General features: G+C 52.7%; 10 protein-coding genes across 10 annotated transcripts; 4 read left to right on the forward strand and 6 right to left on the reverse strand.

Annotated features, from left to right (window-relative positions):
* Nucleotides 1-38: 38 nt before the first annotated feature.
* V8C40DRAFT_203467 (Zn(II)2Cys6 transcription factor domain-containing protein) lies at nucleotides 39-3,086 on the reverse strand. Its single transcript, XM_083212015.1, has 3 exons — nucleotides 2,302-3,086; nucleotides 404-2,133; nucleotides 39-343 (listed from the first exon to the last, which is right to left on the reverse strand). Exons 1-3 carry the CDS (start codon nucleotides 2,528-2,530, stop codon nucleotides 293-295), a joined length of 2,010 nt encoding a protein of 669 aa, XP_083074193.1. The 5' UTR covers nucleotides 2,531-3,086; the 3' UTR covers nucleotides 39-292.
* A 3,291-nt stretch (nucleotides 3,087-6,377) lies between these two features.
* Nucleotides 6,378-9,818, reverse strand: V8C40DRAFT_242656 (major facilitator superfamily domain-containing protein). Its single transcript, XM_083215262.1, has 6 exons — nucleotides 8,767-9,818; nucleotides 8,038-8,540; nucleotides 7,411-7,939; nucleotides 7,126-7,162; nucleotides 6,972-7,041; nucleotides 6,378-6,893 (listed from the first exon to the last, which is right to left on the reverse strand). The coding sequence occupies exons 1-6, from the start codon at nucleotides 9,132-9,134 to the stop codon at nucleotides 6,733-6,735; spliced, it is 1,668 nt and encodes a 555-aa protein (XP_083074194.1). The 5' UTR covers nucleotides 9,135-9,818; the 3' UTR covers nucleotides 6,378-6,732.
* A 731-nt stretch (nucleotides 9,819-10,549) lies between these two features.
* On the reverse strand, nucleotides 10,550-13,365 carry V8C40DRAFT_242662 (glycoside hydrolase superfamily). The gene is made up of 2 exons (XM_083215263.1): nucleotides 12,534-13,365; nucleotides 10,550-12,481 (listed from the first exon to the last, which is right to left on the reverse strand). Exons 1-2 carry the CDS (start codon nucleotides 13,204-13,206, stop codon nucleotides 10,902-10,904), a joined length of 2,253 nt encoding a protein of 750 aa, XP_083074195.1. The 5' UTR covers nucleotides 13,207-13,365; the 3' UTR covers nucleotides 10,550-10,901.
* A 499-nt stretch (nucleotides 13,366-13,864) lies between these two features.
* V8C40DRAFT_242664 (thiamine diphosphate-binding protein) lies at nucleotides 13,865-15,680 on the forward strand. The gene is made up of 2 exons (XM_083215264.1): nucleotides 13,865-15,472; nucleotides 15,540-15,680. Exons 1-2 carry the CDS (start codon nucleotides 14,311-14,313, stop codon nucleotides 15,575-15,577), a joined length of 1,200 nt encoding a protein of 399 aa, XP_083074196.1. The 5' UTR covers nucleotides 13,865-14,310; the 3' UTR covers nucleotides 15,578-15,680.
* A 303-nt stretch (nucleotides 15,681-15,983) lies between these two features.
* Nucleotides 15,984-17,401, forward strand: V8C40DRAFT_242665 (F-actin-capping protein subunit alpha). The gene is made up of 7 exons (XM_083215265.1): nucleotides 15,984-16,142; nucleotides 16,212-16,230; nucleotides 16,302-16,417; nucleotides 16,477-16,566; nucleotides 16,626-16,678; nucleotides 16,733-16,870; nucleotides 16,922-17,401. The coding sequence occupies exons 1-7, from the start codon at nucleotides 16,089-16,091 to the stop codon at nucleotides 17,268-17,270; spliced, it is 819 nt and encodes a 272-aa protein (XP_083074197.1). The 5' UTR covers nucleotides 15,984-16,088; the 3' UTR covers nucleotides 17,271-17,401.
* Nucleotides 17,402-17,440: 39 nt separating this feature from the next.
* V8C40DRAFT_203621 (uncharacterized protein) lies at nucleotides 17,441-18,093 on the reverse strand. Its single transcript, XM_083212016.1, has 2 exons — nucleotides 18,035-18,093; nucleotides 17,441-17,931 (listed from the first exon to the last, which is right to left on the reverse strand). Exon 2 carries the CDS (start codon nucleotides 17,891-17,893, stop codon nucleotides 17,612-17,614), a length of 282 nt encoding a protein of 93 aa, XP_083074198.1. The 5' UTR covers nucleotides 17,894-17,931; nucleotides 18,035-18,093; the 3' UTR covers nucleotides 17,441-17,611.
* Nucleotides 18,094-19,173: 1,080 nt separating this feature from the next.
* Nucleotides 19,174-19,783, forward strand: V8C40DRAFT_264904 (cytochrome b5-like heme/steroid binding domain-containing protein; the record flags this gene model as incomplete). Its single annotated transcript, XM_083219580.1, has 3 exons — nucleotides 19,174-19,286; nucleotides 19,419-19,545; nucleotides 19,613-19,783. The coding sequence occupies 3 exons, from the start codon at nucleotides 19,174-19,176 to the stop codon at nucleotides 19,781-19,783; spliced, it is 411 nt and encodes a 136-aa protein (XP_083074199.1).
* On the reverse strand, nucleotides 19,527-20,300 carry V8C40DRAFT_242670 (uncharacterized protein). The gene has a single exon (XM_083215266.1). It carries the CDS (start codon nucleotides 20,217-20,219, stop codon nucleotides 19,866-19,868), a length of 354 nt encoding a protein of 117 aa, XP_083074200.1. The 5' UTR covers nucleotides 20,220-20,300; the 3' UTR covers nucleotides 19,527-19,865.
* Nucleotides 20,301-20,355: 55 nt separating this feature from the next.
* V8C40DRAFT_242671 (transcription factor TFIIE subunit TFA2) lies at nucleotides 20,356-22,000 on the forward strand. The gene has a single exon (XM_083215267.1). It carries the CDS (start codon nucleotides 20,572-20,574, stop codon nucleotides 21,469-21,471), a length of 900 nt encoding a protein of 299 aa, XP_083074201.1. The 5' UTR covers nucleotides 20,356-20,571; the 3' UTR covers nucleotides 21,472-22,000.
* On the reverse strand, nucleotides 21,912-23,181 carry V8C40DRAFT_242673 (thioredoxin-like protein). Its single transcript, XM_083215268.1, has 2 exons — nucleotides 22,956-23,181; nucleotides 21,912-22,736 (listed from the first exon to the last, which is right to left on the reverse strand). Exons 1-2 carry the CDS (start codon nucleotides 23,164-23,166, stop codon nucleotides 22,246-22,248), a joined length of 702 nt encoding a protein of 233 aa, XP_083074202.1. The 5' UTR covers nucleotides 23,167-23,181; the 3' UTR covers nucleotides 21,912-22,245.
* Between the last annotated feature and the right edge of the window lie 1,646 nt (nucleotides 23,182-24,827).

The raw sequence follows: 24,827 nt of genomic DNA on the forward strand, positions 1-24,827 counted from the left end.
CATAGCGAATCCAAAATAAACAAAAGTACCCAAGCCAGAAATCATACCCGTCACGAGATGCCCCGTGCCTTTCATGAATGACAGCAGAAAAGAAGAAACGCAGTCCTAAATCTAGCCCATAATAGCCCACCGATTTTTTTTTAAGGGGTAAGCCGTATAATGCATTACCTCACCCTAGCCCATGGCAAAAACGTTGAAAAGGAAAAAGCAAGAATTGAAAAAACTGCCAACACCTTATATGCATAAAAGGTTAACGTATAGAGAGTGTGCCCACTAGGGGCGACGATGAGCGTCATACAGCGAGCTGATGTGGCTCTTGGTTGGGGTGATATCGGGGCAAGAACTATAACTCATTAGCATACTGACACCACTGGACATCAGGATGGAGGAAGCCAAAACTCACATTAATGATAATCATCATGGGAATGTCAAAGACGTCCCGCTTAATCGTCCAGCAGTACGTACAGTCCACTTTCCCGTCTTTTTCGATGCGGGAAATGCCGTGCTCACTGTCAATCATAGTGACGCGACTGCTCAGGATGCCCGTCCGCGGGTGTCTCTGAGGTCCCAGCATTTCCTTCGCTTCCAGCATCTCCTGCGTGCGATACTTCATCAGCCGGCCGCTGCGCTGCACCTTGCCTCGGCTATCTTCAAACGCAAGCTGGGCAAAGTCGCGATAGAATTCGACAAGGCTGTCATCATCAAGCAGCTCGCCCAAGAAGACTGGTTGTGGCCGTCCACTGTTGTTATTGCTATTGTTATTATTGTTGTTGGTCTGCATCGGTTGGTTCTTGGCAGGCGTCACTTGGCCAGATGAAGCCAAGCTATCGCCATCATCCGTACCCTCGTCTGAAGATCGAGTATAGATGTTGCGGTTAGGCGCCTTACCCAGGAGCACGTCCTTGGGCCAACCCGTCAACGCCGCAAACTCCTTGTTTACAGCTGCCACCTCTCCGGAGCGTCGGCATACAATGGTCGGCGCGCAGCAGTGCTGCAGAAAATCGTCAAACTCGACAAGAGTCCGCTGGAAGCATTTTTCCATAAAGATGAGATCTTCACGCGTCAGGTCCTTGGTACATGAGATGAACGACGGTCGAATCTCTCCCAGCGACTGAGCAATCTTCCACAGCTTGCTCAGTGGTAGTCTGTTGCGTAGGACAGATATCATGTTGTGGAATCCAGCGACATAGGGATAGGGCTCTTTGACGCTTGCGTAGATGGATGCAGAATCCCGCTGCCTCTTGCCGAGAATCGACTGTACCATTTTGTCCTGCTTCGGTTTGAGGCGAGAAGCTCCTGTCATGTTTGGCAAGCCAGGGAATCCGCCAGCCGCCGGGTTTGGGGAACCATCCATTATAGCCTGCGGACTAGCAGTTGCGTCGGTGCTGGGACTAGCCAAGCTGTTAGGCCCAGCGGCAATGGCAAATGCATGGGGGAGGCCATGCTGGAGATTGCCTTGGGTGTATATATTCGAGCCGCCGACATCCATGCCGGCATAGTCTCCTACCATGGCAGCATCATACGATCCGGTTCCATTGCCAAACATGGCAGCGTAACTCGCCTCAGTCTTTGGAGTTTGCGAGATTGAGTTTTCCCGAGGAGGAGTCTCCGCCCCAAGGCCCATCTTGTTAAGGATGCCAAATTCCCATCCAGCATATTGACTGCCAAAATTCAGGCCTTCGAGATCAAAGTTGTAGAGCGCGGGGTTGCTGGGGTCGAACAGAGCATTAAAGTCCATGGTGTTTCCTTGAAGCATGCTGCCCATATGAGCTTGGCCTGCTGCGGTGGCACTGTGGAAAGATGGCGAGATAGGTGACGCCTGCGGGTTGAGGTGGATGGCTTCGGGGATGGCTACCGGCGGCTGACTGACACTTGGATAGACTGGGAACGTGGCACTGCCTTGTGATAGAAAGCCGTCACCCGTAGCCGTGCCAAGAACGTTGTCGGAGTGGATCGAATCATGGCGCTGTCCGTTGGCCTTTGCAGAGGGAGGAGGGCTGAAGTTGGGGCCGAGGACGGGTCGAAGGGCTTCTGGAGGGGCATCATGCAGATATTTGGCCTTTTTACGCACGCCATCCTGGCATGCATCGGCAAGACCACGTTTGATGCACCGCTTACACGGTCTCTCATCTCCTACAATCAAATGTTAGTCACAGCTAGCAAACGGCAGTAGAAGCTAAACACGGCCAAGAAAAGGAATAACGAGTTCGATTGAATATCCGAGGAATTGGGTTGGCAGGGGAGGCTGCATGGGAAAAGGAAAGGAAAAGGGGGGAGCTCGTTCTCCCGAGAAAGACGCACCGCATGTCAGATGTGCCCTCTGGCAAGCAAAGCATGCTCTCCTTGCTTTTTTCCGCCTCGGTCTCAAAGGATCCTTAGGATCATACTTCTTCTTATCGTCGTAACCATTGGCCGCCATTGGGTCGGCCATTCTCTCGTCTTCGTCTTTCAACAGAGTCTCCGAATCTTCCTCGTTCTCGGATACGGGATCTGAGACGTCTGCCCCGTTATCTGACATGTCTTGGGGCATTTTGCCTGGTCTTTATAGAATAACAAAGCCCCTCCTTGGCGCATACACAGCAGAGCAGGTAATCCGTTTTACTCTTTGCGAATCAGGGCGGCGATCGGGCTCCGTTCCCCAGAAGTCTCGTCTCCCCCAAATCCATCCAACTCTTGCGCTGATCAACCACACCAACGCACGGCTTTCGTGGCACGAGCGAGCAAGGGCCTGATAGTTACACGACTGTGACTTTCTTTGGGGATGTGCGATTAAAACAAGAGCGATCCACAGTGGCTTGAAGCGCGCCAGGGATATATGCAGCTGGCAAGGCCCAAGGTGGACGAATGACAGGCAGCCGAGCCAAACCGGGCTGGACTGAGCCGAGCTGAGCAAAGGGCAGAAGCACAAGTAGAAGCAGGAGCAGGAGCAACAGCAGAGCCTCAACGTTGCTCGTGCTTGTATGCGCGGTATGTATGAGACAGTGTTGCGCTGACCGGTCGCGGGAGGGACGATCCGTGTGGGCTCCCGGCAGTTGATCGGAAGGGAGGCCGAAAGCGACAGGCAGGGCCAAACAGGTCGGGGTTGGCCAAGTTCGTATTCTCACAGCGGTCGAAGGCCAATGGGCGTCTGTGATTCGTGAAGCACGCAGGAGGGCGTCCGGTCGTGTGACAAGGCGGCAGAATCAATAGAGCGGCGGCGCCGGTGGCATGGAGGCCAGTGAATTCCAGCGCGGAAGCGCAGCCGGGCAGGATCTGTCCTTCTCTCGGATAACGGGGGTGTGTGATCGATCGGCCCAGGTTCGAGAGACAAGATGTAACGCCGCGTCTGCGCAGAGGGCGGACGAAGGATAATGGGAGTGAGAGGAGAGGAGAGGGGGGGGTCGGTTCCCAAGGGAGAAGTGCGAGATTGGAGAAAGAGAGCGCGCGAAGAGATTTTGAAGTAGCTACCCGTTACCCATACGCTTGGCCGCGCCCACCATTGGATTGGGGGTTGAATGATGCGCAGACCAGGAGCAGAGCAGGCGGGAGGCGACACGGCGCTGTGAGGATCGGGCCCGAGGATCGCAAGCTGAAGTTGAGGGCGCGCAGCAACGAGGCATGCGAGCAGCAGCGGCTCGGCTGGGATGACGCTGAGCCGGAGCGATGGCGGCGATGACGGCAAAGGACCCGTTTGCGCCTGTGCGGCTTGGCCCCTTTCCGCTGGCAGCGATGCAATGCGGCTGCTGGCCACGGCAACCGACGGTCTGGTTGAAAGAAATCAAGGCCCAGCAAGAAGAAAAAAAGACAAAGGAAACAAAAGAAGCTGAGGCGCAAAGACGGGAGGGCAGTCAGAAGTGCCGACGTTGCTTAGTCGTCGAGTTAAGCTACCGTCAGAATTTCGAGCGAGGTTCGCCCACGGGCATCGGGCATGCATTTCGCAATTGCAGCGGGCGATGGTGGGTGCAGCGCGTTGTCTGTGGGCGCTGGAGCCCGCTGCAGAGCACCGCTGAAAGTGCCGCTGGAGGACGGGCTGGTGCTGGGCTGGTGCTAGCACTGCTAGTGGGCTGGACCGCTGGGGATCCCCCGTAACGCTGTGCAGGACTGCGGGGTTTTTGCTCCAGGCCTTGACCCGAACTGGGCCGGTGGCGGCGGCGCTTGGGGCTGTTTGGGAATCAGCTGGACGCTGAGTGGCCACGGCCCAATGGTACATGCACAGTTGGCCGCGAGGTGGTAGCTGGTACTTGGGCGCAGCCGCATGCACGGGGCGAGCGATGACGAACCAGGTACGAGCACACCTAATGGATCAATGGATCAAATGGACTGGACGGCTTATACCGAATCAACTGGACAATCTTGACTAATGGAGTAATTCGTCCAGTGTGCTATGCTGCATGTTTGCTTTGGACCAATTACAATTGAGACGAGCCCAGCCCCAACAACCCATTCAAGTCAATAGCAGCACAGCAACTTGAATGCAAGTTTGAGGCGTTGGGAGTGTCGCGTGTGTCCGTCCTTTTGATTACAGGCGCTCGTACAGCATCGGCCTGCAGGTCAATTCACTAGATTGCGGCAGTGATTTGCCAAGAGGGGCCCGGCTTTCCAGGCTGGACCGGGTTGCGATCCTTCAAAGGCTCAAAGCTGGTTCTTCACCTCCATCCACTCACTGCATCTTTTACCCACAGCTCCTCACCGGTGAGGGTCTACAAGCGCCAACATCTCCAGCACGACGATCCCTCGAGCAAGCAGCATCCCTGGTTGGAAAAAACTCGTCTGTACTGTACATGCCGTCTACTCAACCCAGCCTCACAAATCTCACAGACGTGCAAGGTATTCCCCTAGTTCCTCTAGTCCCAACCGCGGCCGCCATTCTGGGGTTCGCCGGTGGGTGCGGCTAACTTGAGCGGCACCAATCCAGAAGCTCCAAAGCCCAGGGGGTGCCATTATTTGCTTTTTGGGCTTGCGAATGCAGGTTCGCTGCATGTGTCAAGCCGGGGGACGGGAGAAATTTTCAGTTCTTTTGTTTTTTGTTAATGAATGGGAAAAAACTCTGCCCAACAAAGGCGCAGGTCTTGTGTGATGAATACAACGGCTCAACTCCTAACAAGATGGAGAGAAAGCATGTTGGCACTTACAAGAGAACAGAGTCAATCAACACAACACACGGCTATAGAAATAGTCTGGAATACACGTACCCACAAAAAGATGTAAAAAGAAAAACAAGGAAAAGAAAAAATTGGCTTCATGAGCTTCTACGGCTAACACGAAAAATCTCGGAACCCCCTCCCCATGCTCGATCAGCGATAACCGAGTTCCCGAGGGACGCCGCTCCGAGTTCCTCAACAAGTACTTACTGTATGCCCGTACACGCACGCTCGATGAACCAAAACCAACCCCCTGAACATTGTGTGTGTCAATGCAAATGCAGCTCCAAATTGTATACGAAGGTAGCTTGGCCCCTATTGAGGAGTCGTGCAGGCAGTTGAGCATTTTTGGAAAACAATGACAATGGCCAACTGCCCTGCCTCCTCATTGTTGTAAAACATGCATGTCCTTGTTATTCGGCCTGCCCCCAAAACGACATGGGACTTGGGGCAAAGTTCCATCTCATCTACGAGTAAACGCTGTCCACATTGTCTCAAACACAGCATAAACTCTCCAGTCTCTCACATGGATAATCCATGTTTCCCCTTACATGCAGTCTCACATGCCACGGCATGCCACCGCTCTATCAAGTCAATTGCACGGACTGGACGTTTTGTACTGCGTAATCCGCAGGCCCGTATCACCTGCATCTAGGCCAGGCTCTAGAGTTGCTGCAACCCACCCCCAAAAGGCAAAGACTCGAATGGACAAAAAAGAAGCAAAGCCCTGTTTCTGCCCTTGCGCATCACAGCAACTTCTCCATTGGTTCTTGGAGCTCAGCTCCGCATCCTGCCGTGCCATGGACTCAACTGTCAAATCAGGGACGGCAGAAACTGGGACTGTAAATCCACCAAACCTCGGCGAGCGTCACTCACTACCTAGGTATATCAAGTATGGTATAGTATAGATGTATTTAGTTCATGTTCCTTGCCCAGCTTGAATCCTTCTTGTCTCCTAGTTCATCACAAGTTGTCTCCCCATCTCCATTAACGGTAAAAATAAAAGTGCCCCTCCTCTCTCAACTTTAAACGCCGCCTTCATGTATCCCAACAAGCCATCCGTGGCTTGGCTACCCATTCTCCGCAAGCCACACAACCCTCCATAGTAATCCCCCTTGCGTCCTAGTTGACGCGTGCTCTTTCTTGCTTTTACGCCCAGAGACGCTCTCATGCAGACGCCCGTGACTCACATTCAATCCCTGTCCACAAGAGGCAACTCTTCTTACTCGATTGGTCATTCATCCCCTCATCGGTGTGATATAATCCAATTTCTTCTCTCTTATTAGTATCATAGTCTATAAGTCATATCCGTCATGTCGCTCATCCCATGCTACAGCCTCGGGGTCTAGCCGAGACGTGGTGTCTTATCCGATAGTCCATAGTCCAAAAGAAATCCGTCACATCTTGTCTCTTTTCTCTTTTCTCCTTCTCTCCTTCTTAACTTTTCCTTTACGCCCTTAAAAACGCATTATCCCAAAATGCCCTGATATTAATTAGTATTGCACTCCCACACAAGTACGATTACAGTGCATCGTACACCTCCCCCCTTGTCTTTTGTCCTCCCCCTCTTCAACCACTTCTAAAAGCCAGAGGTAGAGCAAGCAGCCGCCTCCTAATTCTTGGCAAATCTGCTCTTGCTCCTAATCTTCTTGCCGTATTTGAAAAACAGGTAGGGGAACGGCATCATGGCCACGGTTAGGAACGCCAATAGCGACGACGCCCACTGGAATCCGAGCTTGTTATACATTTGTGTACCAAACAGGGGGAACACAGCTGCAAGACCATCAAAAGTTAGCATCACATCACGCCACGGCTTCATACAAAGCATGACAGATCATGGACTTGGCATACCTGCGAATGAACAGCGCACAAATGCGTTGGCAGCGAGGGCACTGGCGGCATACATGGGATAGGCGTCGACCTGAACACATCCCTCAGTCAGTACATGTTGCTGAAATTAACCCAACATGAGTCAGGCAGGCATTCTACGGATTTGAAAACTTACCAAAAACGTAAAGACGCTGGTGAATACAAGGAGGTTGCTGCAAAAGGAAAATCCAGAGTCAGCCACCGAGTCAAAGATCCAATGAGGATGTTTACTTTCCAGACCGAAACAGGTCATGCTCTGCTCCTCCCACCGAGAGCAAAACGTGAAACCGGCTGAAGAGGGGCAGAAGAGTAAGGGAGGGGAGGAGGGAGGGAGGGGGAGAGGAAGAAGGAGGGTGGTATCAAGAAACAAGGATCCCACTATTTGCAACGCTGCGTCACCGTGGCTCAAAGATAGACTCACCCCAATCCAAAGATGGCCGATCCAATGATGGGCACGATCCAGGGCACCGACGAGTACGTCGTCCACCCAAACATGAAGATGCCAATGGGCACCAGGACGGACCCCACGATGGCCGACGGCAGCCGAAACTCGGGCTCGCTGCCCCCCGGAACGCCAGTCTCCTGCTCCAACTTGGCCATAAGCCTGGCGCGGATGCGGAACCAAACCGGGTCCGTCAGCATGCCGAGCACCATGCCCACGCCGATGCCCACGAAGGTCAGGCCAATCTGCCACAGGTTGAAGCCGTGGTTCGTCGCGAAGACGAGCGGGAACGCGCCGAAGAAGAGGTAGAGGATGCCCAGCAGAATGGCGGTGAAGATGCACAGGCTGAGGCACATGGGCTCGAAGATGAGCAGCTGAAAGGGCCGCTGCAAGGAGGTGCCCACGGCCTGGACTACAGTCTTTTGCGTCTTTTCCGAGGGGGCCAACCACCGATCATCGCCGGTGTCCTTTCGCATCTTGCGAGCCTTGTTTCTAAGTATTATCGGATCTATAAGTGACACGTCAAAACTCTCATGTCAGTCATTCAATGGTTTCTCCTCGTGTAAGTGTATACTTGTTAATAAGGGAGAGAGGATTATAGCTTACGGTACGTCTCCGGCACAAGGACAACGATGGCAACCCACATGACGCCAGCCCAGATGAGCAGGACATAGTACGTCCACCTCCAATGCGTAAAGTAGTTGATGAAGCCTCCCAATAGAGGTCCAAGGCTGGGCCCGACAAAGGGGGCAATGCTAAACACCGCCATGGGCAGCTGCAACTCGTGTCTCGCAAACAAGTCGCCCACGGTGCCGCCAGACACAGTCAGAAAGGCGCTGCCCGCCAGGCCGTCGAAGAAGCGGACGACAACCATGGTGGCAATGTTCTTGGCCACGGCCGAGGGAATCAGCCAGATGAGGTACATGGTCCATGATACCAGGTAGATGGGCCGGCGGCCGTAGAACTCGCTCAGGGGACTCAGCAGCATGGGCCCAATGGCGATGCCCAGGACGAACGTCGACAGGCCGAGGTCGGAAATCTCACGCACGTTGTGGAATTCGGCTTCCATCTGGGCGTAAGTCGAGGTGTATATCGAGCTGGCGCATGTCCTGTATCGCACGAGAGATTAACTCTATGTCAGTGACTCGTAACTTAAACATAATGTGCCGTGAGTGAGACAAATGCAACGGATACAAGCGCCGCCAGGTTCCACCAAGGCGTGTGTCTGTCTCTTTGTCTCTGTCTCTCTTTTTGTTGCTCTTGTCTCACAATCCAAAGCCATGATGACTTAAAATATCAACCACATCAAAATCAAATAAAATCATCAAGACTTACACTGTAAGACTTCCACACGCACAAATAAGCACAATCAGCCACTTGCGCGCCTTGTTAAAGCTCCGAGGACACAACGGATCGTTATCCCCATCATCCCAGCCAACCTCGTACGGATCCGTCTGCGGCTGGCCAGCTTCCAACGCCTTCTCGCCGCGCTGCTCGTCTGATACGCCGTAGCCGTTTTGCGACCGCGTGCGGTCTAGGTCCTCCCTCGTCGAGCTCCCTGTCGACGGCGTCATCTGCAGCCGCAAGTCATCTGCGTCCTCCCCCAGGCCGGGGTTCTCGTAGGGCTTTTCGCCCTTTTCGCGGTCCGCCATGTCGGGCGCGAGCGTCGATGCCGTGTCCCCGTCCGGTGTCGGTGCCGTCATTAGGTTAGCAACTCTGTGTCTCTCTATATGTATCTCTCTCAACGGCCTCGAAGTGGGAGACTGTGGTGAAGCTGCGTGAAAGAGGATTCTGATGAGATAATGCTAGTGTGTTTGATGAGAGTTGAGCCAAGATGATGACCCAGTGGATCAACGCCCTTGTATATAGCAGATTCTAGCAATGGTGGCCAAGATGCTATGCAGGCATTATCAATCAGGAGGTGACGTGACGGTGAAGCATTATCAATGGAACCCCCCTCCAGAATACGCCCGAATCTGTACGAGTATCCCCGGGCCTGCAAGTCGATCGTTGGAATAAAAATCTCTCTCATCCGAAAACCCACTCGGAGTAAAGAAAGAGAGAAAAAGGAATGGGCAAAGTAACCCATACGACACACAGAATTAGGACTCAATGTTACCAATCACCAGCCCCAGCCTTCGACGAAAAAGCTCTTAATCAGCCTGTCGTCAATCGCCATCGTCACAGTCAGTGGATCCCGCCCGGACGGTTTTACATAAAGGCGAAGAGCGAGCAATCCAACAAGGTCAAACACCAAAAAGAGCAAAACGAGAGGGTGCGGTCCGCTAACTGCCGGGCACACTCCAAATCAGGCTATGCATACGTCCGGTCCTTTTCTCCTCTCCCCGGCAGCTCTCGGCGGCAATACTTACCCCAGGAGGAAATTGATTTTTAACCTGGCTTTTCTTGGCTTATGTTTCTTATTTGTCCAACTAACAGTGTTATTATGTACATGTTCTGCAAGCTCTGATCCTTCCTGGGCCTTTGTTCCTAGAGCTGGTAAACCCTTCTAATTCCCATGACCAACAAGCAAGAAACGCAAGCTCCCGTCTCGGCGATTGGACGCCCTTCCTCACGTATTCAGATGTATTCAGAAAGACCAAATATTCTTCTAGTGTACGAGTAAGGACAGGGTCTCTGTCCCATTGTTTCCCACGTGGAGACCAAAGGCACCGGGGGGGTTGATACTACAACTAATCCGGATGATACGAGAACGGTGTGAGCTGCTTACATACCTAGCATTACGAATTAATAAAGACCTCGAAAGAACATTGATGTACTGTAAACTCAATTAAGCCTACCTGTACCTAACCAAAAGCTCAGACCTTCCAAGCTGGTTCAGCCACACACGCACATTGCGTAAAAGCCCTTCGGCGTTACGAATCGCCCTAGGCCTTAGGCCTTAGGAGAAAAGACTGGAGCAAGGCTTCGGGTATCGCGGGTGCTGCGGCCGGGCCTCGCTCTCGCTCTCGCGTTTAAAAGAGTCATCTTTAATCCGTAGATTCGATGTTCAATGTAAAGCTGCACCGTCGCCCTGCAGCTGCTCACGCGCCAAGTGGAAATATCACGACCTGTTGCTGACTCGCGAGCGCATCACATCTGGGGGCCGAGAAAGTCGTTGAGATTATCAATCCTCGCCGTTTCGTATATTCATCTTCGGGCCCATGTACAGCGCAATGCCAAGGCACCCTCCATCTGTCGCATCTCCATCATCAGGCATCGTCACCTCCAATATCGATATACAAGTCTAAAACAACATACCCAACGCCAATCATAAAACTCCCCCGACCTGCTCGCAGACAACATGAGCTCTTCGTATGTACACCAGCAGGCATTCTATAAACGCAAAACAACAGGGTATTCTCCAAATTATGTATACTCGCATCCTCCCCATATTCCCTTCCTTCTTCTCCGCCGGATATGTAACAATCAGCCAACCCCCGAACAAGACAAAATAACAATAAAAAAATTTAATAATACTCTGGCAATCCGCTCGCCGCAAAGTCCGGCACGTCTGTATCGCAGTTGAAATCCCGCTCCCACGCCTTCGACGGCAACACGCCCGCCGCCATCCCAGCCTGGTAGCTCCATTGCGGCGAGCTCTCCGTCTTCCACGTCCAGTACCACCAGCCGAGCCCCTTTTCGAAGCTGTACATTTGCGCCTGTGCAAACATGGACAAGAACTTTTTGTACTCGGCGCTCCATTTGCTCGGGTCCGCGTTGGCGTTGTCGCACGAGCACTGGCTGTTCTTGGTCGGGCAGTCTGGCGACAGGATCGCCGTGCTCGCGTTGCCCGTGTTGAGCGTGCCCTCCCACCGGTTGCCCTGGCCCACGTTTGTCACGTACTGGGCGCAGTCCGTGTCTGCTTGAGACCATTCGGCGAATTGCGTGGGCCCGTAGCCCGTGCTCTTGTCCTGGCTCTGCAGCGCCTGCTGTGTCCATCCCTGGCACGCGTACTGTATCTTCTTTTGGTGCGTGTAGTCGATCTGGTTCTGGTTGAAAATCACGTACTGGTGGACATCGAGAACCAGCCCGTCGTAGCCCTGCATGAGACCCTGCCAGTTGTTCAGGCCCATGAAGCCATCGCCAAAGATGACCAGCCCCTTGAAGCCGTTTTTGCGAACCATGGTGAATGCCGTTTCCGTCCAGTTGACAACATCACTGGCCTTGAGGAAGGTCATTTTAGGCTCGTTGGCCAGGCCGTAGTGCGTGATGATGTTCTGGTATCTGTCCTGGGAGAAGAATTGGGAGAGGCTGTTGTGAATGTCCAGGGATCGCTGTGCGTTTAGAGCCCCGTTTGTGCCGTTGAGCCAGCCGATTGTGCCCTGTCTGCCGCTGTGATTCCATCCGTTCTGGCTCCCTGGTAGGCCGTGTAAGTCGAGGTTGACCCGTAGGCCGTATTTCCTAGCCCACTCGATGCCGCGCAGGAGGTATCGCCACGATGTTCGATAAATGTACTGGTCACCGTCGTAAACTTGGACAGCCCAGTACGAAAACGGAATGCGGACATGGTCCAGGCCGGCGTCGGCAATAGCCTTGAAATCATCCTCAGTAACAAAGGTGTTGTAATGATTCTCAATCGTCGATGCGGCCTGGGACCCAAGATGCGCGCATAGGGTCCATTCGTCCACGATTCCGGAACCAGAAGGATAGTTGAAGAGAGATGGTGTGATGAAAGGCTCAATCGATAGCCACCCTCCCAAGTTGACTCCTTTGGCCGGTGTTTTCGAATAATCCCCCCAGGGCTTATCCAGCGCAGGCACCTTGCTGTTCGCCTGAGTAGAATCGTCCCATTTCGAGTAAAGACCCATGACAGGAAGACCTCCAACCATCTCGTCGGTAAAGGTGGTGTTGAAATCCTCCGTGCTCGCCCACGTCGAAGGGTCGAGATCTGTATTTTTGTATTTGAGCGGAACATCGCTGCTGCTTGCAGAAGACCCAGACGACGAATCATCGCTACTACCACCGCCTGATTTGTGCTTTGAGCCGAGCACCGCGGCCACGATTATGATGATGAGTAGAACAAGGGCAACTATTCCTCCAATGATCCCTAGCAACAAAGGTCAGTGACTCTTCTAAGCGGTCGCTGATCGCCAACCTACATTTCTTTCTCTTGGACATCTTGCCCTTTTTCTTCTTCTTCTCCGGCTGACTATACAAGTCTTCTTTTCTTAGACTGTCATAGCTATCATCCCGCGAGTGACCCCCAAGCCCAAACCCGAACCGCCATCCCCTGGACCTCCCCTCCTCCATCACTGCCCCGCTGACGACTCTGGACTTTTTCTGCTTGCTAGGCTTGCGGTATTTCTTTGGCACGATGCTTGGCTCAGTCTCTGGGTCGGGACTGGGCGACCTCTCTCTTGCTCTTGTCCTCTCCCGCTCTCTCTGCCGCTCCCGTTCCCGTTCGCGCTCGCGTTCTCGCTCTCGCCTTTGGTGCCTCTCCGCGCGCTCTCGGGCTCTCTCATCAGGGTCTACTCCTCCTCTCCCACGGTCGCGGTCCCGTTTCCTCCGCTCGCGATCAGCCTGTCTCTGCTGCTTCACATTGTCCTGGTTCAGTTGCGCCAGCGCATTTGCGGAAAGCGATTGCGACCTGCTGCGCCTGTCGGCTCTGCCTTCATCCGCGCTGCTGGCGCCTCTCCGTGTCCGCGATCCTTTCGTCCGCGGCGGCCTGTCCCTGTCCCGTTCTCTGTCCCTGTTCCTGTCTCTTCTGGATGATTCGCCTCGTGCGCTGCGGTTGCGGTGGTGGTGCGCACGCGGTACGTCCGTGTCGCTCATCGTAACGTCGTGACCGAGCTCGAGCTCGCTAGTATACAAAACGCATAAACTCGAAAACGCATCGATCTCTATTGAATTAACGCTAGAAAGAAGCCCAAGAAACCATTAAAAGAAGAAAAACACAATTCGACATGCTCTACAAAGGACTCAAAACAATGCCATGGCCGTTTAACCGATTATACACGTCACCGGGCTGAGTTTTGCAGGTCAGATTGCCAAGCCTTGGCTCGTTGGCTGGGCAACACGACCCAAATCGGAGATTCGGCCGGGTGGACGGCACCAGGCCCGGAAGCGGCACGGCGGAGCGAATGATGCAGAGTTATAATTGGAAGGATTGCCGCCGCCGATTTATATTGAGCATGTAGAAATACGAGTTGCAGATTCGAGAAGGGCATCAGAAAGTGTTTGTTGGTGCAAATACATTGCTGCTGAGAGTACGCGTACTGATTGAGGTATAGCGATAAGTACCGTGTACTCTATGCGGAAGCTATACGAAGACGATTCTTGGCAACAACACCAGCCACCAGCCACCGGCCGGGGATTTGCACCATCATCTTAAGCGCGACTAAATATATAACACATTAAAGAGGTATTTCAGAGTTTCGAGAGTAAGTATTTCCATATTTGCAACGGAGACTCTGTTGTATTAGTGTAGCCAGTAACAGTAACACACTCGTTAGCTCATTTCAACTTATTAGCAGCTGGAACAGGCTCTCCATACAAAGTACATATTACCCTGCACTAACAAATTGTTGATAACTGCAATCATTTCTTGTGACAGCTGCATCTGCATATTATAAGCTCTCTACTAGTCTACAAACAAATACAAACTCCAGATTACCTAAGGCTCGCACGTCCTCGGTTCTCCAGACCACTTACCCCATGCTTAAGGTATTACCTTAGCTTCACCGTCTAAACCACAGACGCCAATTCTGCCGGCTCCAGCCCCGCGACAGGCCGCAGCAAGCCGAGCGCCATTGCCATCCGTCTAAACCGACGACGACCGATGAGAATTACTTTGGGCGCAGGAATCGCAATATCTTGGACCCCGTAGCTCTCGACTCTTTTCCGATCCTCATCCTCACCCACAGCATCAGAATCACCATGAAGCGTCAGGCGGTTCGTCACTTGAAGGGAGCGCTGGCGCATCCCCGAGCTCGATCAGCGTCTCTGAATCTAGCACGATGCTATTCCACACACCCGCCGAACGCAAAGCTCAACCTGCCCATTGACTACTCGACAACCCCTCTGCTGGCTCACACGTCGGCGATAGCCAAGCAGAACACGGAGATCTCCTCCGACGTCCTCCATGGCGCGACCAAGAAGATGAACCTGTTCCAGGCCATCAACGATGCCCTCAACATCGCCCTGACAGAGGATGAGACGGTTTCCGTGTTTGGCGAGGACGTTGCCTTTGGTGGTGTCTTTCGATGCACCATGAAGCTCGCAGAGACGCACGGAGCCGACCGGGTGTTTAACACGCCGCTGACGGAGCAGGGCATTCTCGGCTTTGCCATTGGCATGGCCGTCGAGGGGATGCGGCCTGTTGCCGAGATCCAGTTCGCCGACTACGTCTTTCCCGCCTTTGACCAGATTGTCAACGAAGCGGCAAAGAAGCGCTACTACGAGGGTGCCAATGGCCGGAGTGCTGGAGGCATGACTGTCCGCATGCCCTGCGGAACCGTCGGCCACGGTGCCCTGTACCACTCTCAGTCTCCCGAGGCCTTGTTCACACACGTCCCCGGAATGCGAGTCATCATGCCTCGATCACCTCTGCAGGCCAAGGGATTGTTGCTGGCGGCTATCCGAAGCAACGACCCCTGCATCTTCATGGAGCCCAAGATCCTGTACCGAGCCGCCGTGGAGGAGGTTCCCGTGGCACCGTATGAGCTGCCGCTGTCCAAGGCCGAAGTTATCAAGGAGGGCAAGAATGTCACAATTGTTTCATATGGTCAGCCATTGTACAACTGCATGGCGGCCATCAAGCAGGCAGAGGAGGATTTGGGCATCTCCGTCGAGCTGATTGACCTGCGCACAATCTATCCGTGGGACAAGAAGACTGTGTTTGAAAGCGTTCAGAAGACAGGAAGAGTCCTGGTCGTCCACGAATCCATGGTGAACGCGGGTGTTGGTGCAGAGGTGGCTGCCGCCATTCAAGAGAACGCAGATACCTTCAACAGACTCGAGGCTCCCGTGTCTCGTGTTGCTGGATGGAGTATCCACAACGCTCTGATATTCGAAAAGTTTCACGTCCCAGATGTTGCAAGTGAGTACCTCCATCTTTATATCCTCTCGGGTAGCTTGAATCGGTTTGCTAACAGTGTGTTCTTTAGGAATTTACGACAGTATTAAAAAGACGGTTCAGTACTAAGAATGTGGGGAGCGAGTAACGTGTGACTTTATCTTTGAATTTCTAGAGCTTCTTCCTAGCATAAGTGTAAATAATAGAGAATAAAGCTTTATATAACACATAACATGCCACTGTACGAACTCTATGCTTCAGGGACTGGATTGCGCATCGAGAGATTTAGTTCCCCGACTCACGATGCGCCACCAAGCAGCATTCGCCAGCAACAAGACACAACACAGCTCGGGCAACTCTTCTGCATACCTGTAATATGAGCATCTGTAACTGCCTTGATGCCCGCTTACGATTAGGGATCAATGCAAGCTGAATTGGTAACAGAGTACGTGCGACCACTGCAAAAGGGCCATAGTCCGGCTGTGTACCCCGCTAGCGATTGGATATGGAGACCAAACTGCCCCTCGTGTCGATGCCCCGCCCATGCTTCATCTCCTGGCCCCTACCCGATTGCGGTGTACGTCAAAGCTCCCAAAGAGCTGGTCGGTTTCTCTCATCTCCTCCAAGCTAAACCTCTACAATGTCGCATATCGAGACGGTTTCTTCCTTCGTCCAGGGAGCTCCTCCGGGAGAGGTGAGCTGCCCCCGAGCCCCCCTACGCGTCATCGTTGGCAAGCTAACCTCCAACTCCCGACTCTATTAGCTCGCAGATGTCGTTGCCGGTACGATACAGCCTAAGACGGAATATTTGTTGAAGTTTCGAAGAGCAACCATTGACACGCGGATTCTGCAGACATCAAGGCCCTGACGGCCTCCGAGCCCAACATCGTTGACGAGCTGGCGCCAGCTTTCGAGCGGTACAACGAGGAGCAGTTCATCACACTCAAGCTGCCGGGAAGCAGCCAGCCGGTACGGCACTACGAGGATACACGTGTTATGGGAACGGAAGACGGCTAACTTGCCGAAAGGTTTTGATCAGCCCGCACAACTCGCTGGGCGGCGGACGATACTACGATGTCGAGAGCTCCTCCAGCTTCGAGGTCGACCATGTGGCTCAGGCACGTTTGACATTACGAGCAGCTACAATATGGAGAGCTGGAGCTAACTGGGGACACAGAAAGCCAGTGCGGTGCAGAGCTACGTGCTGGAAGGATCACAGGCGGACCTGGTGTGAGTGCTGGGCGGATGCTGGCACCAGTTTAAAGCTGGCTAACATTGTGGTAGTAAATCAACATTGAAGAGCTTGGGAGGTTATGTCAAAGAGCACTTTCCCAACGCTGCGCTTGGCGCATACCCTGTCGAGTCCGACTCAAAGGTTGCCGTTGTCGTTGTCGCAAACAAATACAGCCCCAACAACTTCTGGTACGGACACTTAACAGCACACGATATGCTACAGATACTTATAGATTATAGGAACGGCCGATGGAGATCTGTATATACCTTTGACCCTAGCTCCGGAAACCTCGAGGGCACCATCATGGTCGATGTCCACTACTACGAAGACGGCAATGTGCGACTGCTCACCAACAAGGCCGTCAGTGCCTCCATCCCCTCAGGCACCGGTGCTGGAATCGTCAAGGAAATTGCGTCGATAGAGAAGAAGTACCAGGAAGATCTCAACAAGAGCTTCGTGAGCCTGAGCGAAGGTGCATTCAAGGGCCTGCGGCGACAACTGCCGGTGACGAGACAGAAGATCGAGTGGGACCGAGTGACGGGATACCGCCTGGGTCAGGACATTGGTGGTGGCAGCTCAAAGCGATGATTTTAGTGATTTATGATTGGGCCATTTGGGAAGAAAGGTGCTTCAAGACGGAGACGATGCTTTTCGATGGATTAATAGAGTCAAAGAATGAATATGAGCAATGAACAGAGCAGCTGCTGTTTGACTACTGCCCCGCCTCCGGTCATACGTACTAGGCCTACTTACTGCTTGGACTACAGAAACATGAATATCCCGGCCCTGGTACTCCGTAGTATCACGGGAAATTCTGCTTTGGGAATCGTCCATCTGACTGCATGGAAGAGCGGGCATCGCTAGAAGAATGGTAAGAATGAGCAGTAACCGAATGTACTAATCATACTTGGTACATTGAAAATAAATTTTCACTTAGGCGAATGCTGTTCCCTGCTTGGCACAATCGTGTATGAAATATGCGTTACAGCGAAGCTGGTCGTTGATACCCCAGCTTTGCATCTTGAGACCGACCTGTGGAGAGCTACAGTACCTAGTCCATGGATTTTCCGGGTATGACGCGGGACCGCTGAGACAAGAGACAAGGCCAGCCAACCGTTTGCGATTACGAAGTGAGACAAGACACTCTGTGATATCAATGGAGTAGTAATCGTACTCCGTATATGTAACAGTAACATTACAGTATCAAGCATCCGGGGTTATTGGGATAGGTGCCACCGCAAGAAATCACCTAGGAGAGGTTAGGATTAGCAGACAGAAATATGCATAAAAGCATCTTCCGAGGTTTTCGGAATCGGAACATGCTGAATACCAAAAAGAAAGCCACAGCGTACAGTAATGAAAAGCAGATGAACGGCTCACTACGGTAATCAACAACCGTGGACAAGTCCCGTTCTGGAGGAGGAGTCGGAAGGACAGCACGGAAGAGGAGGGGGGAACGGCCTAGCAGCAAGGCTAAGATAAGCCCGCTCTTGGTCTCTTGAGCTAATGCTACTCTGGGGCAATGCGAATAAGAGGATGGAGATGGGCTAGCATGTGCCTTTCCGATCATATCCCGAGCTCGAGATACCCGAGTTGGTTGTTGCTGTACTGTAAATGCCGGTATATTCGACGCTCATTAGTACGACTGGATATGATTGATGTCTTTGGGGGGTGCCATTGAGTCAAGACCAGTTTACATGCAGGCAAGACAGCCGGTGGCGATGAGATTGTCTTGATCTTGGTGGGATCTTGACGCTGGCTAGGGAAGTTTTGTTCACATCGGAGCGTTTTCCACTCAGTGTAAGGCATCTGATATGAGATGCCATGGGGAATTGCGCGGAGTATTACTACCACTGCTTTCCAAAGCCTTCCATATCAGCGAATGCTACCACACCCCCGATGTACCCCCGGTTTTTCGGGTTCCTGTGAGATCCGCCAGTCGCTGACCCGAAGACCAGCTAGTAGCAGGATGTCAACAAGAGGATTCTGGGATTTGAGACGAGGGATGCGCTTAAAAGTAATCCGACGTTGAAGGGATTCGCTGGACGGTTAGGCCTACCTCAGGCAGTTAGCTGGCTGAGAACGCCGCCGGAACGCCTCAGAATCTGGATTGATGAGATGCCCTGGAGCGAGGCGAATCAGAGCAGCCCGGGCGGTAATTTTGCAGCGGCTGATTGGGCGAGTCAATGACCCCTGCGGGCCCAACGGAATTGATTTGATGGGGCCCGACAAACGCTAAGCAGCCAGAGTGAAATGGCTAGTTGGCATTTGCAGAACTGGGACTGAGATGGCCATAACGCTTAAAGCGATTTTATCGTACTCGCATCGGCTGTTCCTCTTCTTTCTCTCCCACCATCATTTTTTGACCGACTTTGCCAACCAAGTTCCTTTTGGGGTTCCTCGCCGCTCTTCCTTTTCTCTCTCTCTCTTACTCTTTACTCTTTACTCTCTCTTTAAACAATTTGCTTGCGTTAAGCCCAATTCGCCCGCCATGTCTACCGAGTACTCTTACCAGGATGTTGCCGAGCACAACACCAAGAAGGACCTCTTCGTCGTGATCCACGACAAGGTCTACGACTGCTCCAAGTTTGTCGACGAGCACCCGTACGTCTTGCAGTTCCCGATCCTGGCAACCAGTTGTTGGATTCCCCTCTTTTTTACCCAGGAGGGGAAACAGTGCCAATGTTGCATGGAAATGTCATCTTTTTTTTCTGTTTGCTGACACCAGTGTCTTAGTGGTGGTGAGGAGGTCATGCTCGATGTCGCCGGTCAGGATGCCACCGAGGCTTTCGAGGATGTCGGCCACAGCGACGAGGCCCGCGAGTCTCTCGCCACGCTGCTCGTCGGCGACCTGAAGCGCCAGGTATGCGCCCCATCAACTCTTGTTTGCGACACTCTTCCTTTGTTCACAACTAACGTTTTGTCTGCAGCCCGGCGACCCTGTCCCCAAGGCCGTCTCCCAGAACACCCCCTCCGTTGGCGGTTCCACCACCGGCGGCGGCTTCGGCCTCTACAGCGTTGTTGCCATTGGCGGTCTCATCGCTTACTTCGCCTACCAGTACATCCAGGCCAACGCCGAGCAAACTGCCCAGGCTGCCTAAATCACATCCTATCCATGACAGGGTTTCAACAACGAATATAAAAATTTAAAAACAAAAGAAGAGAAGAAAGAAAAAGGGGGAATCATGCCCGAGCTTTCGCTTCAGCGCGCGAAGTTGTAAACAGGACAAGAGCTGGGGAGAGGATTTGTGACATGTTACCTTTTTCGAGCATGCAATTACACGCCGGGGAACGGATCTGGGATATTTTGATAAGCGTGACAGTATAGAGGCGTGCTGTCAAGAATTTTCGGGCACTAGACCATTGGGAGTCATTGTTACAGGAATGAACTAGATGATGCCTTTGACGGAAAATATACAGGGCTAGGTATCTACGATAATCAATGTTTTTTTGGTTGACACGATGCACATATGGAAGTCCGCAAGTGAGGTTGGAAATGACAAAGAGAGCGAGGCTCTTTGTACTGGCTTTTCTCATTGGCCCGATTGCAAACACAACTTCAAAGTACTAACATATGCCCGGAAGACGCACTGACTTGAATGTCAAATAGATCTGAACAAATAGATTCACCCCGGTCTCAGTTTCTGCTTGCGTGGCATTCTCAACAAACGATAAGACCGATAAGCTGAAAAAAGAGAGTCAAGCCACAACCTTGATTGCCTAATGCGCCACACTGTGTCGCATCAGCCTCTTCTTCCCGTTCCCCATACGAACTTACTCTGCATCCGCTTCAACCTCTGCTCATCAACCCTCGTCAACCACCTCGCTCCCTCTCTTTTCTCCCCCCTCTACGATACTGCTGCCGCTGCTAGGTCATTCCCCGCCCAACATGTCGTCGTATCTAGAGAAGCAGTCCTCCGTATTCAGAGGCAGCCTCGCCTCGGCCGCGTCCAAACTGTCCAACCCGTCGAGCCTCAAAGCCACGGCCTCTCTCGCTCCGCCATCGCCCTCGCCATCCGCCGCCTCAGACAGCAACACGCCGACATCAAAGAGGAAGCGTGATGTCGCTCCGGAAGTGCCGTTTTCGCAGCCGCAGCTGACGGGATACGGTGCCGAGGTCAAGACGCAGATGACGTTTGCGGTGGAGTATCTGAAGAAGAAGGGCGACGCAAAGACCATCACGGACATCATCGACCACCTGAGTCTGAGGAACTACACGGAGGAGCACAAGAAGGAGCTGACGGAGGGGCTGAGGGGGCACCCGCGGGTGGAATGGAAGCCGGATCCGAGCCTGAGCGAGCAGACGTGGAAGACGGGCACGTACAAGCACCGGCCCATCATCCCGGGAGTCAAGGACGCCACGTCGCTGCTGGCCCATCTGCAGCGCAAGACGGATGCTTCGGGGGTGTCGGTCAAGGACCTCAAGGACGGCTGGCCCGACTGCGAGGACACGCTGGCGAAGCTGGAGGGCGAGCACAAGATCCTGGTGGTGCGCACAAAGAAGGACAATTTCCCGCGGTACGTGTGGGCAGACGACGCGTCACTGCACAACTCTGTCGAGCCCGAGTTCCAGGCCATGTGGCGCCGCGTGCAGCTGCCTAGCCTGGACGACATGCACCGCAAGCTGGTGAGCGTTGGGCAGAAGCCGACGAGCGACGACCCGCGCAAGGCCGCGGCGGTGGCGGCGAAGCCCAAGCAGCAGAAGAAGAGGGCCGGCAAGCGCATTGGCAAGGCGACCAACACGCATATGACGCACCTGCTCAACGATTACAGCGGTATGAGGCGATGATGCGGAGATGAAGCGAATGTGAGGGGGGCACATATTCGAACTGTACGGGATAACGCGCAAGGACATAATTTTTACGGGAAACTGCTGGCGAATTGTTTTTACTTTCAACATCTTTTTTACTTTTTCTTCCACATCGACTTGATTCGGAGAATGAATGGCCACACACAAAAAAGAGACGACAAAGATTGGTTTTCACTCACAGATTGGTGGGTTGGCAGGAAGGCACTAGAATGGAGTTTTAAGGAGTTTTTGCATTGGTGTTTTTTTTCTTTATTTTGGTTTTCTTATACTACGAAAGACGAGGCAAAAAATTGATCCCCGACATGAATCGACAGCTTACCACGGGGCACGGGGTAATGGGGCATTATGTTTCTTTCTTCAAGATAGAGAGTCGGAAAGTGCGGACGACCCTTTACAGATTTGGCTTCTGTATGGTTTTGAACGAATTAGGAATTTAATTGGAAAATTCCGTGAAACTAACAGAAAAGACAAACTAAGGTAATAAAGGAAATGATATAAAATTCCCAAGCCGCCGCCTTGGATGCCCAGGGTATTGACCAATCGTGATAATGCGCCTTCAACACCACTGACCTAATGCTATATTTGATATCATTCGAACCGGCGCCACCCCAATTTCATCCCAAAACACCATGACAAAGAAAAATAAGAAACGATGAAAGCAATGCTCCTATATGAAGACCGCCTACCGGGGATATGACGCCAAAAATCAAAAAAGCAAAAGGATATCAGAACTCAGACCTCCATGCGCAAAATCTAGAAAGCTTCGCCAGCCTGCCGAATCTTCTCAAACAGGCTCTCAAAGACCTGGCTCTCCTGGTATCCCCCCACCTTGTACCGCCCCTGCACCATGACGCACGGCACGGCCTCAACCCCAATGACATCCCTCGCCGCCTCAGCCATGGCATCGACCCTCCTCGCGGCGTCCTCATCCTCCAGCCCCAACCTCACAACGGCCTCGGGCATCCCCGCCGCGACGCCGACGCTAATAAGCCAGCCTTCGTCGCTGATGTCGCGGCCGTCCTCGAAGTGGCCCTGGAATAAGGTCTCGACGACGCGCGCCTGGGCGGCGGCGCCGAGCTCGTGCAGGGCGAGGGCGATGAGGCGGTGGGCGGGGCGGGTGCTGCCCGTCATGCCGCGGATGGAGAATGCGATGTCGTACTTTGCGCCGGTGACTTGGATGCGGGAGAGGAAGTTTGGGTAGAGGTTGTTGAGGCGGTCGTAGACGGAGCGCTTCTCGACGTTGCCTGCGCCGGGGGGTGTTAGTTAGCTTTAGTGATGACGATGACGATGACGATGATGGTGATGATGGAGGGGTGTGGTGAGAACATCATGATAAGTTCAAGATGATTAGGTCATCCATGCGCATCATGATTTGTAAGTCAAGATGCAGCTGCATTGCGCATCGAACAAACACCAAAAAGGAGAAAGAAGAAGAAGAAGAAGAAACAAAGAGGGCAACTCACGTTTGGCCATTGTCTGCGCAATGTAATACGGCTTATAGGCCACCTCGAAGCGCACCTCGGGATGCTCCTCCGTGTACCGCTGCATCAGCGCGTCCAGGCTGTGCTTCTCGATGAAGCACCACGGGCACAGCAGATCCATGTAAATCTCCAGCCGGATCAGCCCTCCGGCGCCGCGGCCGGCCGTCGCATTTGCCGTCTTGTCCTGTCGCATCGCCGCCGTGGCTGTCGCCGTCGGTCTCCGTCCAGACGAGGGCAGAGGCTGGCGCGCGGGCTGGGGCGATGTTGTGAGGTTGTCGTTGTGGAAGTGGTGGTTCGGCTGGTGTTGTTGCGACGGGACGCCGATGACTGGTGATGCACTCATCTTGTTCGTTTTGCGGGTTGCCACCGTTGGTGTGGTTGAGTGAGATGCGACGGCGAGAAAGTGGGATGAGTGGCTATGAATAGAGGGAACGGAAAAGGATGTTCCTAAGGCGGAATTGATGGGTGTCGTGTGAGGGTATTATATTATAAAGAAGGAAAAAGAGGAAAAAAGGCCAAGACAGAAACGCCAAAGGACTGAGTAATGATGTGGAATAGACGGAAGCAAGAAATTAGAAATCCAAAAAAAAAGGTTATTGTTGCCTCTTTTAGTCCGCGCGAGTTGCGGATTGGATGGGATGGATTTCAAGCTTCTTAATGATTCCAACCAAAAAAAAGTGACGCTACCCGCCCGCAGCCTCGGCTCTCGCCGCCTTGGTACGAGGTAAGTCTGTTTCTTTTCTTAGTCAGACCTTGGTTCCTTTTTCCGGGGGTCTCCTGAGCCTTCCTTCGAACGGAAGGGGATTTCAAATCGCTTCTGTAAAGCCCAGGAAAAAAGAAACAGGGAAGGATAAAAAAAGAGGGCGTCAAGGTGCACCTAAATAAGAAAGTGGACTTTGCGACTGAAAGCAGTATATGCAGGGAGTTTTGTAGTGCGGACTAGGGGGAATCCTTTGGGTGTGCTAATCGGCGACGACTATTTTCGTCATCAGATCTTCCCAGGGGAAGAGAGAGCTGAGAAGAGCAGAGACGGATTTTGACGACAAAATATATGTGGTGTAAGAAACAAAAGAGAGAGAGAGAGAGTGAGGGAAGAAAAGAAAGGGCGTCAAGAAATAGGACCGACACGGCTGGAATCCACTCGACTTTCTTTCCCATCCCATTTCCCTTGATTTTGCCTTTTTCTTCTTTTCTGGGCTCCTCTTTCGGTCGAGCTGAGTCGAAATATTGATTTGATGACATTTTCTTCATCCCACGCGGATCTCTCCGGCCCCTGCGGATTAACGCCGCTAAAGGCTACAGCACTCGAGGCCAGTAAACGGTCCCGCGATTACTGCTGTTTTTCAGGGCACGCGGGCACTATTACTCTTTTGCTCCGTACAAATTACTGTAAGAGGGAATCCGGATTACCCATGTTACGGATATGCATCTACATTGTCTCTATTGTTCAATGATGTGCGATCAACCACGATCCATCAATATGATGTTTAAAACAAGACATGAGCGTCACATGGAAAACACATGGTAAACAGGGATTTCTCATCTGCAAACCTCAAAAAGAAAAAAATTCGGGGCGTGCGAGCAAAAGGCGAAACAAAAATTACCTGATGGAGCCTCGCGGACTTTGGCTTCAACGGACTGAATAGTAATATGAAATTCATCGCGATTACTGATCGGATCGCCCCCATTATCCTGATTGGTGCTAGGCAGAAAGGCTGGAACCAAGAAAGCGGAATGTTCCTTCGTCTTGTACGTCTTGTATAAAGTGACGATGCCCTTGGGTGGCCGGCGACGAGTATGTAAGTTTCCCCGTTTTGCGTGTGTGTTGTTTGTTAGTTTTGGTGCACCGACAGA

The sequence above is a fragment of the Trichoderma camerunense genome (assembly GCF_050948025.1).
Source record: "Trichoderma camerunense strain CBS 138272 chromosome Unknown V8C40scaffold_7, whole genome shotgun sequence".
Lineage (NCBI taxonomy): Eukaryota > Fungi > Ascomycota > Sordariomycetes > Hypocreales > Hypocreaceae > Trichoderma > Trichoderma camerunense.